This window comes from Phocoena phocoena, chromosome 2 (genome assembly GCF_963924675.1).
Source record: "Phocoena phocoena chromosome 2, mPhoPho1.1, whole genome shotgun sequence".
NCBI lineage: Eukaryota > Metazoa > Chordata > Mammalia > Artiodactyla > Phocoenidae > Phocoena > Phocoena phocoena.
The window spans coordinates 5,260,566-5,276,746 of NC_089220.1; the positions used below are offsets into that span (position 1 = coordinate 5,260,566).

At 45.4% G+C, this 16,181-nt stretch overlaps 1 protein-coding gene across 1 annotated transcript in view; it reads left to right on the forward strand.

Moving 5' to 3' along the window:
* Nucleotides 1-14,504, forward strand: part of SETD3 (SET domain containing 3, actin N3(tau)-histidine methyltransferase) — a 69,502-nt gene extending 54,998 nt beyond the window's left edge. Inside the window, exons 8-14 of the mRNA XM_065871470.1 lie at nucleotides 2,121-2,179; nucleotides 3,067-3,181; nucleotides 7,904-7,978; nucleotides 9,013-9,179; nucleotides 10,035-10,120; nucleotides 13,203-13,363; nucleotides 14,058-14,504. Coding sequence (XP_065727542.1) covers nucleotides 2,121-2,179; nucleotides 3,067-3,181; nucleotides 7,904-7,978; nucleotides 9,013-9,179; nucleotides 10,035-10,120; nucleotides 13,203-13,363; nucleotides 14,058-14,504 — 1,110 coding nt within the window. The remainder of the gene's footprint in view (nucleotides 1-2,120; nucleotides 2,180-3,066; nucleotides 3,182-7,903; nucleotides 7,979-9,012; nucleotides 9,180-10,034; nucleotides 10,121-13,202; nucleotides 13,364-14,057) is intronic.
* The last annotated feature ends 1,677 nt before the right edge of the window (nucleotides 14,505-16,181 follow it).

Consider the following 16,181-nt stretch of genomic DNA (forward strand, 5'->3'; position numbering starts at 1 on the left):
TGGAGAGTTAATTTTCCATCTTTTTGGTCCTTGGGGAGGCTGCCCTTGTTTGAAGAGTTTTCTTCGTAGAGTCCAAAGCTATTTAAAGATCTTTGAGTGTTTGGAACATTCTTCCACAAGTCGTTTTGACATTCAGCATTCTAATTTTGAAAATTGTCATTTCTTCTCCTATTCAGTAAGTCAAACTTTTCGAGGGGGAGGGGTCGAATTTTTAATACTCAGGGGTTTTAGCATTGGAATTTACCAGCTTTCAAAATACCACAGGGCATTCCACAGTTTAAATGAATTTAAAACATTTTAAAATAACAAAAGCAACAATGCTATCCCACCTCCTAGAGTTTGAGAAGAGATAGGATGTGCAACATTCCCAGTAGGTCAGACTATGTGAAGCTTCATTTTATTGTAAGTGAAAGGAAATTTTAACAATGGAATTTCTTTTCTTTAAAGTTCTGAAAAATTTCTATGGTACTTATCATCAAATTAGTTTTGGGTGGAGGGACAGTTCTTATCTGCGGAATTTGTACTCTTACGAGGAAAAACCTGAGCACCCTTATGGTCAAGTTCCATAATTAAATGGAGCTTCTTTAGGACTCTTAGGACACAGGCTTGCATTTCATTCATTACAAAGAAGAGGCAATAAGAAGCTTCTCCTCGAATCTTTGCTGTGCTTGACCATGGTATTGGGTTTTTTTTTTTAAACCAGAGATAGTTTTTTCTAATCTTCCTAGCTAGAATAATGCAGCTAGAGAATGCCCCTGAGCGATAGGTTATTTTATATTTTGCCCTAAATTATATCTTCTTTAATTTCATTTTTATTGTCAGAACATTTACATATTATGTGACTGTATTTCCATATGTTGACATTTCTTCCAAAGGGTTAAAACTGGGTTTAGGATCAGAGGGGAGAAGCAGGCACCTGGGAGCTAGCACCCAATTGGCAGCCTTTTGTAATATATAACTTGCCTAAAATTGCGCGCCGAGCACAAGCTTTTGTTTTCTAATTGATTTACGGTTCGAGCCACTTTTACCTCATCCCCTACTGTCCTGCATACGGTGCCAGCAAGTACAGTGCAGTGAGCGATGATAAATTACCATGCACTTGTGATGGTAATGCGTCGAAAGTAAAAACTGCATACTACACGGGGCTCCGTGCATTTACAGCGCTGCAGAGGCCGTGTAGCCGAATCGCACTGGTATCTCAGAAATCACCATTTGATCACTTACCGCAATCCGTCTATCAGCCTGTAATGGAAACCGAAGGTTAAAATTATACTGTTCCGGCTTTGAATTTCTTAGTCGAGACGCAGTTTCTTAAGTGCTCGAAAGGCCCAAGGTGGAGGAAGTATTGTGGAGAGAGAGGATGTGAGATGTGTGCAATTTTCTCTAAAGTGTGAAATTTTGGATATTTTTATCAAATGCTCTTCTGTCCAGAGACAAAAAGAAAAGGAGTAAAATTCACATATGCCGATCTCGATTTTATCTTTATTACATTTGTTTGTAAAATTTAACTCATAATTTCACAAAACTGTGTTTTTCTTGATTTTCTGTATTTGAGCTGCATCTGCCATGTTGTATGATTCATTTGCACGTAACAAGTTGATTTCCTTCCAAATGATTTTAAGTCAGAGATAAATGAAAGAAGTTTCAATTTATTAGAGTGCCTTTAATTGTTCTTTTTATTGATACAAGAAGAGATTTCGACTATTCCTGAGGGCTGTACAAGCACATTAAGGCAAGAGATGCAAAGGGAGGCCGGGACAGACACCTGACTTGGAGACTCCGGGTTTCCGTGTAGACGAGAGACTTATGGTGTGGGTGTGCCTACCTTTTGTAAACTCAGTCCACCTTAAATTTTATTTCCGTGCCGTGTCTGTGGGTCCTGGTATCGAAATATGAGGCAGCAGATTTATGGCGGCTGCTGGGCACAACAAATTAGGCTGACAGTGATGTATGAGAGCATAATAGCCCAATGATCCCTCGGTAGCGCGGCTGGATGCCTCCTGCTTCATTCGGCTCTCGTTAGGATCTGTTAGGCAGCTAAATAATGAAATTTTGCTGACTGATTTCTGTTTTCCCTTTTTCTCTTTTCACCTCTGCTTTCTAAAACTTCTAATTCCCAGACCCATCCTCATGCCCACAAACTGCCCTTGAAGGATTCTTTCACTTATGAGGACTACAGGTTGGTGTGAGGGGTGTGTGTGTGTGTGTGTGTGTGTGTGTGTGTGTGTGTGTGTGTGTTGGGGTGTGTGTGGGGTGTGGTGTACGTATGTGCGAGGCATGTGTTGGAGGGTGGTTTCTGAGTGAAATTGGGATCTCAGAAGTGCGAAGGGCTTGGGTAAGAAGTGACTTGCATGACCATTTAAAGCCTTAAAAAAGAGATTGTTCTTTCTGGAAGTTACACTGGACCCCGGGGCAGGGAGCAGCGTTTTAATAGCCATGCGGAAATTGCCGTTAACCTGTATTGGTGGGGATTAGTTGATATAGCCAAGTGATGCCCAAGATTAACATTAGTGTGGGGTGAGGATTTTTTTTCTTTCAAACAGACTGTTTTAGCTCTTTAAAGTAGGGACTTTCTTTAACAAAAAGATCTAATGCAGTGCACAACATAGTAAAAAAAAATACCATTCCACATTTTGTAGAGTTCTTAGAGGATTCCGATCAGAAAGGAGTTAGTGTTTGCTTTTCAGTGAGGCTCAAAATAGGTACAGAGTCAGCGTTTGGATAAAAGAGGGGTGGGGTCTCTCCGCAGCAACGCGGACCGGGACCAGCTGAGGCCTGGCTGACTCTGTTCTAGGCCCTTCTTCCAGGCTGCTTTCTCCCGGGAACGTCCTCCCTTAATCTCTCACTCCTAGATTTCCCCTGGCTCCCTTTTCCTTCCACATCCCGCCTCCTCTTCTCTTTACCCTAGACTTAATTTTAAATGATGATGAACATCACCTTTGCGACTTAGGAAAGGGTTTTGAAAATTCGTGAGAGGTCAGGCACACCTCGGTTTTGGTTGAGTTGTGACTGCCTTGGGCTTTCAGATGTGCCGGCCATAATTCGCCTCTTTTCTGATTGTTACAGGTGGGCGGTCTCTTCCGTTATGACTCGACAAAACCAGATTCCCACGGAGGATGGTTCCCGGGTGACCCTGGCGCTGATTCCTCTGTGGGACATGTGCAATCACACCAACGGCCTGGTAAGGACCTCCTCGGGTCGTGTTCATTAACCGGCGAAGTTCTGCCTACAAGTCACTGTTCCCTACTGCCCCCTCTAAGAGGAGCAAACAGCGCCAAACCTCGCCCCCCATGAGTAGAGGCTGGCGTTTTTTTCTCTCTGTGTTTACTTAATCCTGAAAACGTGAGTCTTATATCACTTTCAGAAGCCACAGTAAACTGCATTTCTTGCTGAGCCACGATTCCAGCCTAGACATACATTTTCTTACCTTATTGGACGACAGACTTAAACCAAAGTTTCTTTTTTCTTATCCTTTTTAAAATACCAATTTATTGGGAAAAAAAATCCTTTCTCCTTCTGGGTTTTCCTTTTGTGTTGCTTGTTTTCTCTCTTTGCTGACTGTATTATCAGTTACTTAAGTTTCTCTGATTCTTTCCTGCCCCCTCTCCCTTCACCTGCTATGCAGACACATCCTTGGCCCCGTTGATTAACCTGCTTTTGTTCAGGAGCCAGTCCTGGTGTCCCTGGCAGTGGGGCGGGAAGAGGTGCACTTGGGCGTTTGGCTCTTGGCCTTGGATGCAGGAGTCAGTTGGCATCATCAGACGTTGGGAAGATAGGGAGATGCTGTGAGGATTGTTAATCGTGACGCGTAGAGGAGGCTGCCTCTGTTTCTCAGCATTCTTCAGATTCTGAGCCTCAGAGCCGGTTGCTGTGCTCTCTGTGCTGAGAAAGATTTCCTGATATTACTAGTTGGAAATATGATCAACTTCAGAACGTTTTGAATTTTTAAATATTATAATCGTATACTGGTTTGGTTAGTTTTTTGTTCATCTTTTCTCAGTGTCAGCTTTCTTTGTTATTATTAGCAGTATTATAAACAGACTGGTGCTTTAAATGAGTATTTCACATCTAATTCCACAAAATGGCCAGAACACATGCCACGTGTGCCAGACACTTGAGAGAAACCCTAGTGTGAACCTGGGAAGGTCTAGCCACAGCACACTCTTAAATTGGAGAGAAAGAATATCTATACTTCTATAATTACATTTTTGCCTTAATTTAGATGTGCTTAATTTAGCCACTTTGAGGAGTATTCGCATATTTTATCATTTATCTTCATTAATGAATACAATTTTATATTTTCTTCTTTTTGTTTTCTTTCAGAGCTATTTTAAATGATTATAACATTGAAGTTTAAAATTTTTTCAAATAGCTTTTAATATTTGACAGTAACATTTTTCTTTTTCTTGGATTAGGTCATTGGTTCCCAAACTTGATTGATCATCGGGGTTTATTTTTTTCTTTCTAAAATTTAACAAGTACATACTTTACTGTAAACGAAGAAAACCAGTTAAAGAAAACAGAAGCCTCTGCAGTGAGACTCGGAGGTGCCCTACTAGTCCCGGGCCCTGGCGGCCCCGTGGCTGGTCCACTCGACGCCTCCTGGGTAGCTGGTTACTGGCTTCCTGCACATCTCTCCCATTCTTTTGCTGTGCATTTGCACCTTCACATACTCACATGCACACCGGTTTTGTGTGGCTTTCATGTAAACTACTCACTCTTTTCCCCCCTAAAAGTAAAAAAAAAAAAAAAAAAAAAAAAAAAGTTTATCTCAAAATAAAAATAACGAATTGATGACAAGTAGTACTGCTGTCTTTTTCCTAATACTGTTCATCAGGTCTCAGCCACCGCAGTCCCGGCAGAAACACTGCTAACCTTGAGGAGGTTTATACAAGACGCTAGTGCTTTTCCTTACAGCGGCTATCTTCTCTGCACACTTAACTCTGCCACACCTTTGTTGGACAGTTTCCCACCGTAAAAATAACACTTGATGGGAAATTTTGTCTGGTAGGATTTCAGAATCTCTTTTAGCACTATGAAGTTGTATGTCATACATGTTAACAGTTAATCTCTTTTAAAATAAGGTACTTGAAAGAAAGGCTCAGCTTTTCAGACAGTAGATTTCTTTTCCGTGTGTGTCTGTCCTGACAGTCGTTGTCTGTCTGATCTGACTACCACTGGGGGAGCTGATAGAAATTTGTAACCCAGCAACGCTGTGTGCTTCTAACAGTGTCCCCAAACCTGGTTATGGGGGTAGAAATGGAGGAATCAAGCCTGTGACAGTGATTCCAAACCAGCAGCAGCGAGGAAAAGCACGAGAAATTAACAAGGCTGGATGAATACCTAGGCCGGGCTGGAGATTCTAGCGAACGTGATCTATTTCCTAGCCACTCCGAGAAACAAACGTAGACAGGTTTATAAGGCGGCGTGTTGGGCTGTGAGGCATAACGTATCTAAATTCTGTGTGGCTTGTTCAGAACTAACGGGAACAGGTCTGCTTTCCCTTTTTTGAGGTTGTTCAGTTTGTACAGAGAAGGATACTTCTAAGTGGGCTTCGGCCTCTGTATTAGTTCCAACAGGTAAAGCGTGTTGGAATGATCAGCCCTTGTATTTGGATACGTGACTCTACCAACCAGGAGGAAAGGGCTTTGGAAGATTCAAGCAGAATTGCAGGGGGCTCTTTTTCGAGGCCTTTCTGTTTGAGTGTTGAAGATCTGAAACATTTAGATGTGCATGAGGCTTCCGGTCTCAAGGTGAAAGCCCAGGTGTTTACAGTAGCAGACAGGGCCCCCTGCTCAGCCTGTCCCCGCTACACCCCAGTCTGTCTGGGCCCTACACGCCCACCGAGGGCCTCTGCGCTGACTGTTCCCGCTGCTTCCCCAGGCTGGGCCATCCTGAGCACCACGCATAGGATGGCCACACCTCCCCACCCACGGGCCTCCCTTCCTGTCCTCCACCGTCTGTCTCCTGTGCTTCCGCGTGCTCCTCTTATAGATTGTTGGCCCTCCCCCTTCCCTCCTGCTTCCCCTGACTTCCTTCTGCCTGTTCGTGCTCCTGTCAGGCCCCTGGGTACTGCCTGCACCATGGAATGCCAGCCTTCTAGGGCTGGGAGGTCATGGGCAATCCCCACTCTGTACCTTATCATCAGGGTCATGTTTGGGGGTCATAAAAGTGATTTTGACATTGGGCAGGAACTTCATGGAGCTGATTTTTTTATCAAGTGTTTAAGCTGTTCTGTGAGTGAAAGTGAGCCAGAACACCTGCCTTCATTTAGTCCTCGTTGCTTTCTTATTTCTCATTGGTCTTGGTTCTGGGGATACTGGGTTTAAAGAGAAGTGTTATCTGCCCTTCCATCCCCAAACGCCATTCCCTGGACTCAAAAGTAATCTTTTGAGCTGTTGATACCTTGAATAGCAAAGTAGCACTTGTAGCCGTCTTGAATTTTGATTCTCCAGGATAAAATGAGGAGATCGAAGTAATTAATGAGTATTTACAGACAATCTAAGAGATTGGGGGCTGCTCTGAGGGACAGACTTCTGAGAAGGAGCTTTTAATATAACTTGGAGAGCCTATTCTTTTCCCTGCATCAAGCAGATATTCTCAAGGGCGAGGGCAGTGTCAGGTGTTGGGCCCGGTGAGCTAAGCTCCAGGCGCCGAGGTGGAAAGGGCTAGGCTGCAGGTCTGGCTGGTGGGGGGTGCACAGATATAAATACCCTATTACTGGGTGGGAGAGGCTTTGGGGGACAGAGAGGGAGGGTGGGATGAAGGGGGGCATCTCCAGAGAAGCTGGGGCTCAGGCAAAGCAGGAGCTGAAGGTGGTCGCAGGCACGAGGGAGCGGGGACGGCGCCCGGAGTGGCAGGCGAGTGGCGTGTCCAGAGACCATAGGGAGGTGTGGGCCTCCTTGTAAACTGGCCTTGCTCAAAAATTTGGATGTTTTCCGCAAGGCAACGTGGAGCCCCACTGAAAAGTTTTAAACAGGAGGTCAAACACGTATGCCACACGGGACACGGGAGGGACAGTTCTGGAATTTGAGACCAGTTGGAAGGGTTTTGCATGTGTTGAGCTGGGTGAGAAGAGCCAGGGGACGGCAGGGCAAGCAAAATGCAAAGGGCGACTCGGAAGGTAAAATGCTGACCAGTTGAGGCCCAGAGAATTTTGTGGTGACTTCAGTGCCGAGACCACGACATCGCCTGCCCCCCTCCCACACCCCTTGACAGGAGAGATTAGGAAGAGATGCGGATTGTCAGTGTGGTTAGTGGATTTGGGGGTTCAGAAACTCTCACAGTATAGCTTTCAGCATAAAGAGAGTGAATAGGATACAACTAAGTTGTTTTATTTTTCCTTTGCTTATCTGAAAGTTTTAATTTCTCTAGTTCCAGAGTAAAATAAGTACATAATTTGGAAACAGAGCTTTTCTTTCTCCCTGATTCTTTATCCAGTGGGAAACCCGCCTTGTGTTCTTAATGGCCAAATACTAAAGATGCTGTTTGCAAGTCAGTTCGAGTTCTCCAGAGATCCCGCTTCCCTCCTTGCGGGAGGGAGCGCAGGTCCTGTGGGTGGGTGGCTGGCTGGAGATGGCAGGGGAGGGGGGGGGATGAGCTCAAAGCCTGTAACTTTGTAATGAATGATTATGTTTGGTTGAGACCAGCAAGGGATAACCTATACAATACATTTTCCGAAGAGTATGTCTCTCACTGCAGGTACGGGGTCTTCCATAAGGATTTCTGGTGTGAGTAGAATCAATGAAAATAACCAAGCAGTTTTTTGCTCAGTTTGGTGAAGCAAGCAGAATGCACCCCTTTAAGTAGCTTTGCGTGTCTTTTATCCTCTAATCGCCGGAAAAAGGCCCTCCTGAGCGAGAGCACTTAGACGCTGTCCTGTCATCCTTCCTCCCGTGTACAGATCACCACCGGCTACAACCTGGAGGACGACCGCTGTGAGTGTGTAGCCCTGCAGGACTTCCGGGCCGGAGAGCAGGTGGGTTCCGCGCGGAGTCCCTCACCTCATACTGTGTTGATCATTTTTAAAAAGTATTTAACTTGGGCAGAAAATTTTGAGATTGGTATTTAAGGCTTGTTTTCTGGAATACATATTGAGACCCAAAGCCGTAATAAATATGCTGTGCTTTGAATGGGACCTTCGGGTCCACCAGGGAGAAAGATGTGAACGCAGTTATTTGCACAACCCATCTAGTGTGTGTAACACTGTCGACTGAAAATAAATTCTGTGTTACGACAGTAGAAGAGATTTTTCGATTGCATAAACTGCATTGTTTTAGTGTCTTTTTCTGTTGATTAGAACCTTCTTTAAAAGGAGGCAGTTTATTTAAGCGGCAAAACCATAAGGGAATCAGGAACCGCAAGAGCTGCCTTCTTGTACTTTCACTTTAATCTGTGAAGTTTTAAGTAATATTTGGGGTGGGGTTGAGCATGTGCACGAAGGGACACCTGCACTCTGCCTGGCAGTCCTGTGGCCAAGTAGGGAACACAAAAGACAGAACCGACACAGACCACTGACGTTCGAGCTGGGACAGAGTGAAAATACTAGCCTGACAGAGTGCCTGGAGACGGTTCATGAACCCTCCTGCTATGTGCAGAATGGCCGCAGCGTCTAGAAGTGGATTTCTGACAGACACTGCCTTAAACCCTGGTTCCAGGAGACGCTCTTGTAGTTAAAGGAGAGGGAGAAAAGAACATGGTGAATTTTAAAGTGCAGTCGTAAAGCAGCAGTCTCGCTGTGACTGGGAGTGTGAGGGGGTATGAGAAGGCTGGGACGACGGGGTCCGGCTCCTCCGGGTGCTAGGAGGTCGGCGTGTGCTCTCCTCAGCCCGCCCGGCCCCGCCCGCCAGCACGTGATGTTCAGGACAGGGACATGGTCACCTCAGAGCCGCTTGTCTCCTTAGTGTGAAGTTGTGTTAAATATATGAGAACTGATCCTTTGCCCTGCTCTGTACTGAGAATGGATGTTAAGTTTCTTTTATATCCCTTTATTTTTTCTTTACTGCATCTCAGATTTACATTTTTTATGGCACTCGGTCAAATGCAGAGTTTGTGATCCACAGTGGTTTTTTCTTTGACAATAATTCACACGACAGAGTGAAAATAAAGCTTGGAGTGAGTAAAAGTGACAGGCTGTACGCCATGAAGGCCGAGGTCCTGGCTCGCGCTGGCATCCCAACGTACGTAGAAAAAAATCTGTCAGCTCTTTACTGTGGTACTTGAAATATTTCCAGTCGCGTAGTGTTTAACTGGTGTGTTAATAAAACTTCTCTACTGTAGTTTGTCTTAATCCCTTTATCCCTGTTCTACTGCAAATTTAAACCGTTGAGATGCATGGTGATTTACCAGCGTTTTCAGATCACAGCCAGTTCTAGGGGATGTGGCCTGAAATCCTCGTTCAGTGAAATAAGTGCCTCCATGTCATTAATGCCTTTCACCTTGAAAAGGTTAATGACCTGGATCAATTTGTTCCATTTAATTCTTTGCCACCATTAGTTTCTGTAATGAAGTCATGATACTCAGTGATTTCAAGAATTTCTGGTTAAATCAAATCTTAAGATTTTCTTGCATTTGAGGCGCAAAATGATAAGGACAAGAATTATGATTTATTGGTTCTCCAGGGAGTGGAGAGAACCATTCTTAATGAAAATGGATTATCTAGACCTTTTTTTATTGAACTTGTCAATATTTGATTAATGATTAAAATGTGAACTCAACGTAAATTATTGTTAACCTTTCTTAGGAGCCATGGGTATGCTTAATTCTCCTGATGTGTTGTGTGCACCCGAGATGAAGGCTATTAGACTAAGAACTGCAGGCAGTGATGGTTACCGCCACCCTCCTCGGCCAGCCCAGGCCTTCCGCATTTCGCCAGGGCTGAAAATTCTGTTTTTAGAGTTCTGGTGAGGAGGTGGGGTCCCTCATGCTGGCCCAGGCTCCCTGAGGACCACACACGGAGTGCAGATTCAGAGATTTCACTGTGGGGCGAGGAGGCCACTGCAGCAGGACCTGATCTCTCTTCTTCCTCTCGTCAGCTCCAGTGTCTTTGCATTGCATTTTACGGAGCCACCCATCTCTGCCCAACTTCTGGCTTTTCTCCGAGTCTTCTGCATGACCGAAGGTAAATCATTTCAGAAAAAAAACCAAAATGTTGTTTTTTTCTTTTTTTAATTCATGAAGTGTGAGACAGAGGGATTCAGATTAAAGATAAAATTACTTAAAATTAAAGCACTTTGGGGGGAAGAGGTAATATTGGAGAAAGAAGAAATTGATCTGTTTTATCCTGGAAGTATTTTATTAAATCCTCAGTGTGTTGTCAGTATACGCTTGTAATAAACAAACAATTCTCTACTGCACTGGAAGAAAGCTTAATGCATCTTGGATTGTCTGCCTGTATCGAAATTCGACATGTGTAGATGGGAGTTTCTGATGTGCCTGTTACCCGGGACGACAGAGCCTAAATGTCCTCGTGGTGAATGGTCATTCGACACTGAAGTCGGGTGGTCGGCCATGACCCGCGTGGGCCAGGGGCCTTCATTTGTTAACCAGCTCTGTAGTGTGAATCCGAAATCGCCAGCAGGCCTGTCAGTGCCAGGCATCCGGTTGGAGTAACTAGCACTGCAAACAGAACCTGTTTAAACTGCAAATATTCCTGTCTACAGCCTCTTATTTCAGGCACAAAAAGTTACATGTATGCATTGAGCATTACTTTTATGTTTCCTTAAGACAAGCCATTTGGGATCTCTGGCACTGAGATGTGATCTGTTGCGGTTGTGTTTTCACTTTTCATCTGAAAATATACTCCTCCACATCCCCTGGTTGTGAGGTTCCATTTTTAATTGTGTGTGAGTTTGCTGCTGTTGTAAACTACCCTGGATCCTGGGCACAGCGGATTGGGTGGGAATGAGTGACAGTGAGTGCGTGCCACCTAACTGAAGAGACAGACAAGTGTTCTTCTGAAGGAAGCTGTCCGAGCGCTAGAGCAAGGGCAGCCCGGGGCCGGAGCAGAAATGACGGCCCGTGGAGGGAGTCTGCTGGGCTCTGCCGTCTGGCTCCCTCCCTTCATGTCTGCGGCCAGAGAAGTGCCGCCCAGGTCCTGGCTTGACATTGGAAGTAGAAGAAACTGAGTCCTGAAATACAGACAGCCAACTGCAGAGCCCAGAGAGGTGTTAGGTGGTCCTTGTCCCTCGCTCGCAGCCACACTGCTCTCGACTCCCTGTCGCTCACGTGGGAGCTTCTGGTGATTTTGTGCTTTGGCACTGGTTCCTCAGTTCAATTTAGTGAACGCGAGTTAAGGGCTAACCGTGGGCTTTTCTTGCGTGTAACATAGCATTACAAAGTTGAATGTCACAGTTCATATCCTGATGAGAGATGACGCCGATGATAATCCCTGTAGTTTGGGAGCCCCCTCTCTGTGCCGGGCACGATGCTGAACGTGGTGCAGGCTTTGTTCATCCTCGTCAGCCTTGCTGGAGGGAGGTGGGGCTCCCACTTGACTGACGTAGAAGCTCCCATGCAAAGAGGAGAGTAACTTGGCCACTCAGCTGGCCGGCGATGACCCTGACTTGGGACCCAGCTCTGCCGCCGCAGGGCCTGTACCCCAGGCCCCCGCGTGGCTCCTGTGGGTTTGCAAGACCGATAGCCCACGGAAGAGATTCTAGCGCTGCAGGGCGTGCAGGGGCCAGGCTGGGGGCCACCAAACCACACTCCTGCGGTGGGCAGGGAATGCAGGAAATCCAGGAAGGGCTTGTCAGCCAGAGGGAAGAGGGGAAAGAAACCTGCCCCCGGAGCCTGTGGTTCACTTCCTGAGTGTTGCAGGCAGGGTGATGGCCTCTCGTGGGTTTTATTTCTCCAGGCATGTGAAGCCAGTCCAGTATCACTGTTAAGAGCGGCAGAGAGAAAACTCTGCTTCAGCCCCTCACCTTCCCAATGTTAATTAAAGGGTACAACTCGGGTAGGTTGAGGAGGAAAACAGAAATTGTAACCTTAGTATTGGGGGCGTCTAAAAAGAAACTTCTTCCACTTCAAAAGCATTTTAAAAATCTTCATTGCTTTATGCAGAGAATATAAACTGAAGGATCAGAAATCTAAAAATCCCGAATTTCATCAGGACCTTTTGCTAACAAATGCGACTTAAGAAATTTCTTTCCTGAATATTAAATTAACTTCTATTTTCTTAAAAGAAAAACAAAACAGCAACCTGCTTTTGAATCATCTTAGGTCCATTGATTCTCTTTAGTTTCTCTTTAGTCATAGACAGTTTGTCTTGTCGAGACAATTGATGCATTCTTTGAATCACTCTCACTAATACTAATAAAAGTTTGGTTTGCTGGCAGCAGAAGTTCTTCCATTTGAATTGTAAATAGTGACAGCTGTAGGGCATTTTGCTCTGAAAGAGATACTGTCTCATAATTACATAAGAAGCACGGTTGTATTTCTTGAGCATGAATAGGATCGGCATGTTTTGGTCTTTTGAAGATAATGTGCCAGGAGATAAAATGCTCAGAGCAGTTGCTGAATTCTTTCCTCTTCTTACGTGTATTTGAAGGCAGTTGAGATGTGCACTTGTGTTTATTTGTAATTCCTTTTTAAATTCCTGACAAGTGAGGGATATAGACAACGTATTTCATTAACTAAGATTTTTCTAGTCCATTTTGGGGTTTCAGTTTGTGGTTTACTTGTTGTAAGACGAGACTAATAGCTTTGTCAGGTCAACTAGTGGAATTAGCATCCGTCAGATTTCAGTCTAGAAGGATCACTGGGTTGTGCTGTTGTTTGTTTTCACAGTTTACGTTGCTCACCTACATGTCTTTTTGACCCAGTTGCTGTGACTGGGCTCAGAGTTTGCAAGAGGGGTGTTGTCAAAATAAGGCGTGTGTCGCTACAGATGGTCTTTAAGAAGTATCTTCCGAAACCATCTAAAGGCTCTCGGGATCCCTCGTAAAAACAGTAAACAGTGTGGAGGGCTGGCCCAGCAAGGCTTGGTCTGGGTTCCAAATCAGGAAGACCTCCCCTCTTTCTCCCCTGAAACAGCTCTGGCTCTGCTCTGGAGAGTCTAGCCACGGCCTGGCTGATGGATCAGGGAGAACTCTTCACCACGGGAAGATGACATTGTTGGGAAAGATGTTTTGTGAGGTGGGCTGCTGGTTAAAATGAGAAGTAGTGCTGTTTCCCCTAACAGATGGCTGTTTGTGTTCTTGTAGAAGAATTGAAAGAACATTTGCTGGGAGATAATGCCATTGACAGAATCTTCACCTTGGGGAACTCTGAGTATCCTGTTAGCTGGGACAATGAGGTCAAACTGTGGACATTTCTTGAAGATCGAGCCTCACTTCTTTTAAAAACATATAAAACAACCATTGAGGTAATTCTGTTGATTAAGGGAGGATTTGTGCTTTGTCATGTTTTAAAAGATGTTTAAAAAGAGATTCTTTCTTAAATGTAAATTACTGTCGTGCTTTAGCAAAATCATTGTGTATTTGACATTTTTCGTTAAACTTATTAATATTTTTCTATTTTACATGTTTACCCCTACCAGAAGAGTCACACTGAGGTATTGTTGATTAGAATATAAATTTTTTACATTATTTAACATTTTTCCATAATTTCTAATTCATATGATACAAACACAAGTTTACTCTTGAGTCACTGACTTCAAGTCCCTGTCATTCAGCCATCGTTCAGCCAAGTGCCGAGCCCTGGGCTCCATCAGGGCACAAGACAGAAGGGTTTTAGAAATCAGTGAAGTTCTGTCAGTGTCCACGCACCATTTGGTTTAGGCTCTTCTTTTTTGTTTTATAATCATTTACTTAGGTATAATTTACATAGAGTAAAATTCACACTTCTGAAGTGTACGCTTGGGTTTAAGCGTGCAGTCATGGCAGCCACCTCCACAGTCAAGTTCCAGAACCTTCTGTCACCGCCCCCCCCCCCCCCCCCCCGTCACCCCCAATTTCTCTCATGCCTTCGTCCCCGGCAGCAACTGATCTGCCTTCTGGCACTATCGTTTTGCTGGTTTAGACTTGCTGTAGTTAATTTTGCTCTGTTTCCTTTTCCAGGAAGATAAATCCTTCTTGAAAAACCATGCCCTTTCCGTTCGTGCCACGATGGCCATCAAGTTGCGCTTAGGTGAGAAAGAGATCTTGGAAAAAGCGGTCAAGAGTGCGGCCGCGAACCGAGAGCACTGCCGCAGGCAGGTGGAGGGGCACGCCCCGCTCCCCAAGTACGAGGAGAGTAACCCGGGGCTGCTGGAGGGCGTGGCGGACTCGCGGCTGCCCCTGGTCCTCAGGGACCCGGACGGGGAGGCCGGCGCACAGGAGGCCTTGACCCTCACTGAGGCTGTCCGCAGGGCAAAGGCTGCAGAGCACGGGCTGGTCAACGGCGAAAACTCTATACCCAACGGGACCAGTTCGGAAAAGGAAAGTTTAAATCAAGAGGAAAGTAAAAGAGCGACCGGAGACGCCAAAGAATCTTCTTCCGACAGCGCCGAGGAAGTTGGAAAGTAGCTCTGAGTCTGTCGGGGGACCCAGTTTAGCAGAAGTGTATGAACGGCCCCGTTTACATCGCTGTGTTTCCTTGTTCACGGTTTTCTTTCTGCAGAGAGGAAAATATGTTTTTGCTGCTTTATATAAAAATGATTTTTTTAAGTTATTTAAAAAATCTAGCTTCCCTTTCTGATTAAGATTGCCATCTTGCTTCTTGGCCAAACAAACAAGTTATTGAGCAGAGCACAGAGGGGGAAGAGGTGCCTCGGAAGACTTCGCAGACCCATTGCGGGCAAATGTATCTTCTTCCCGGGGAAGAATTCAGTTCCTCTGTCAGCTGTGCTTTTGTGGGCCTGTCATCTTGACAACCAGAATCAAAGCCTGCCCTGCCTCCTGCCAGCGGGGCTTGACGGAGGCGCTCTGGGGGTGCAGTGCGAAGGTGGGGCATTCGGCTGTGCAGTGGAAAACAGGCTTGAGGTTAGGAAACTTGAGAGGCTGGGCAAAAAAAAAAAAAAAAAAAAAAAAAATTTTCCTAAAAAATAACAACACCCCAGTACCAAAAGAAAAGGTAAGGTGGCAACCTTATTTTTAATAGTTTTAAATGTTGATGATAATCCTAATTATATAAACACACAGACACACACAGACACACACACAGACACACACACACACACACACACACCTAGTGATTTCTAAAGATTTGTTTACTTTTTGTGTTTTGTTTTACTGTATTGAGAACTTGTCCTTTCTCCTTGAATCCAAGTAGGACATGCATCCTCCTAATTTTAAATGTTGGCTCTGATTGTAAAGTGGTGCATTTGCCCTCCAGCCCTGGTGCCGGGGAGCTTGCGAGGGCACCATGTTCAAGGCAAGGCTGCTCCTGGCTTCTCTGGTTGTCACAACAAGCTAGAGATTTTCAAAGCTACACTTTTGAGTAAAAAGCCTTATTAAAAGGAAAACGTAATTAACGTTTTTGTCTATTCCTTTTCTTTGGAGTGCGACAGGCCCCTTGAATTGAGCTTTTATGCAAACCATCCTGCTTATCCACGGGGTTTCGAACCTGACCCGTGCTGTGTGTTGCTCCCCGCTGGGGACTCAGAGATGGATGAGAGGCGTGTGCTCAGCCCCCTCCCTAGCCTGCAGGGGGTGCTCAGGGAGGGCCAGTGGCACCAGGAACACAGGAAGAGGAGTTCTTACTTTCAGGGGAAGTAGAGGCTTGGGGTGGTGTCCTGGGGGTGAGGTGGGATCCATCCCCAGAAAGCCACCAGTCTTCAGGTTACGGATTGCCAGTCTTCCGTAACTACAAGTGTTCACATCGTCTCTGATGTCCTGACTATTAAGTACATCGCTTATTTTGGAAAAGGCTATGTGAATCATTCCCCCGACCGTCCCGGTAAACATCGCTGCACACAGGTAGTCTTCAGGGTGCTCTCGGTGTTTCTCCTTGGAGAAGACACAGCTCTGCCAATAACTTGCTTTATTCTCTACCAAGGACACCCCACCTCCCAGGGCTCCGCATGTCACGTGTACCTGCTTCCTTGGACGCTAGAGACAGGTTTCATCTTTACATGAGGTCGGCGCCTGTAACTTCCTATGTTGTTAATGTGAACACAGTCTGAACTGCCTCAGAAGAGGGTGCCAGTGACATCAGCTCTCCTACCAGCCCTGTGCCTGAGATACCTTACCGAAGATACGAAG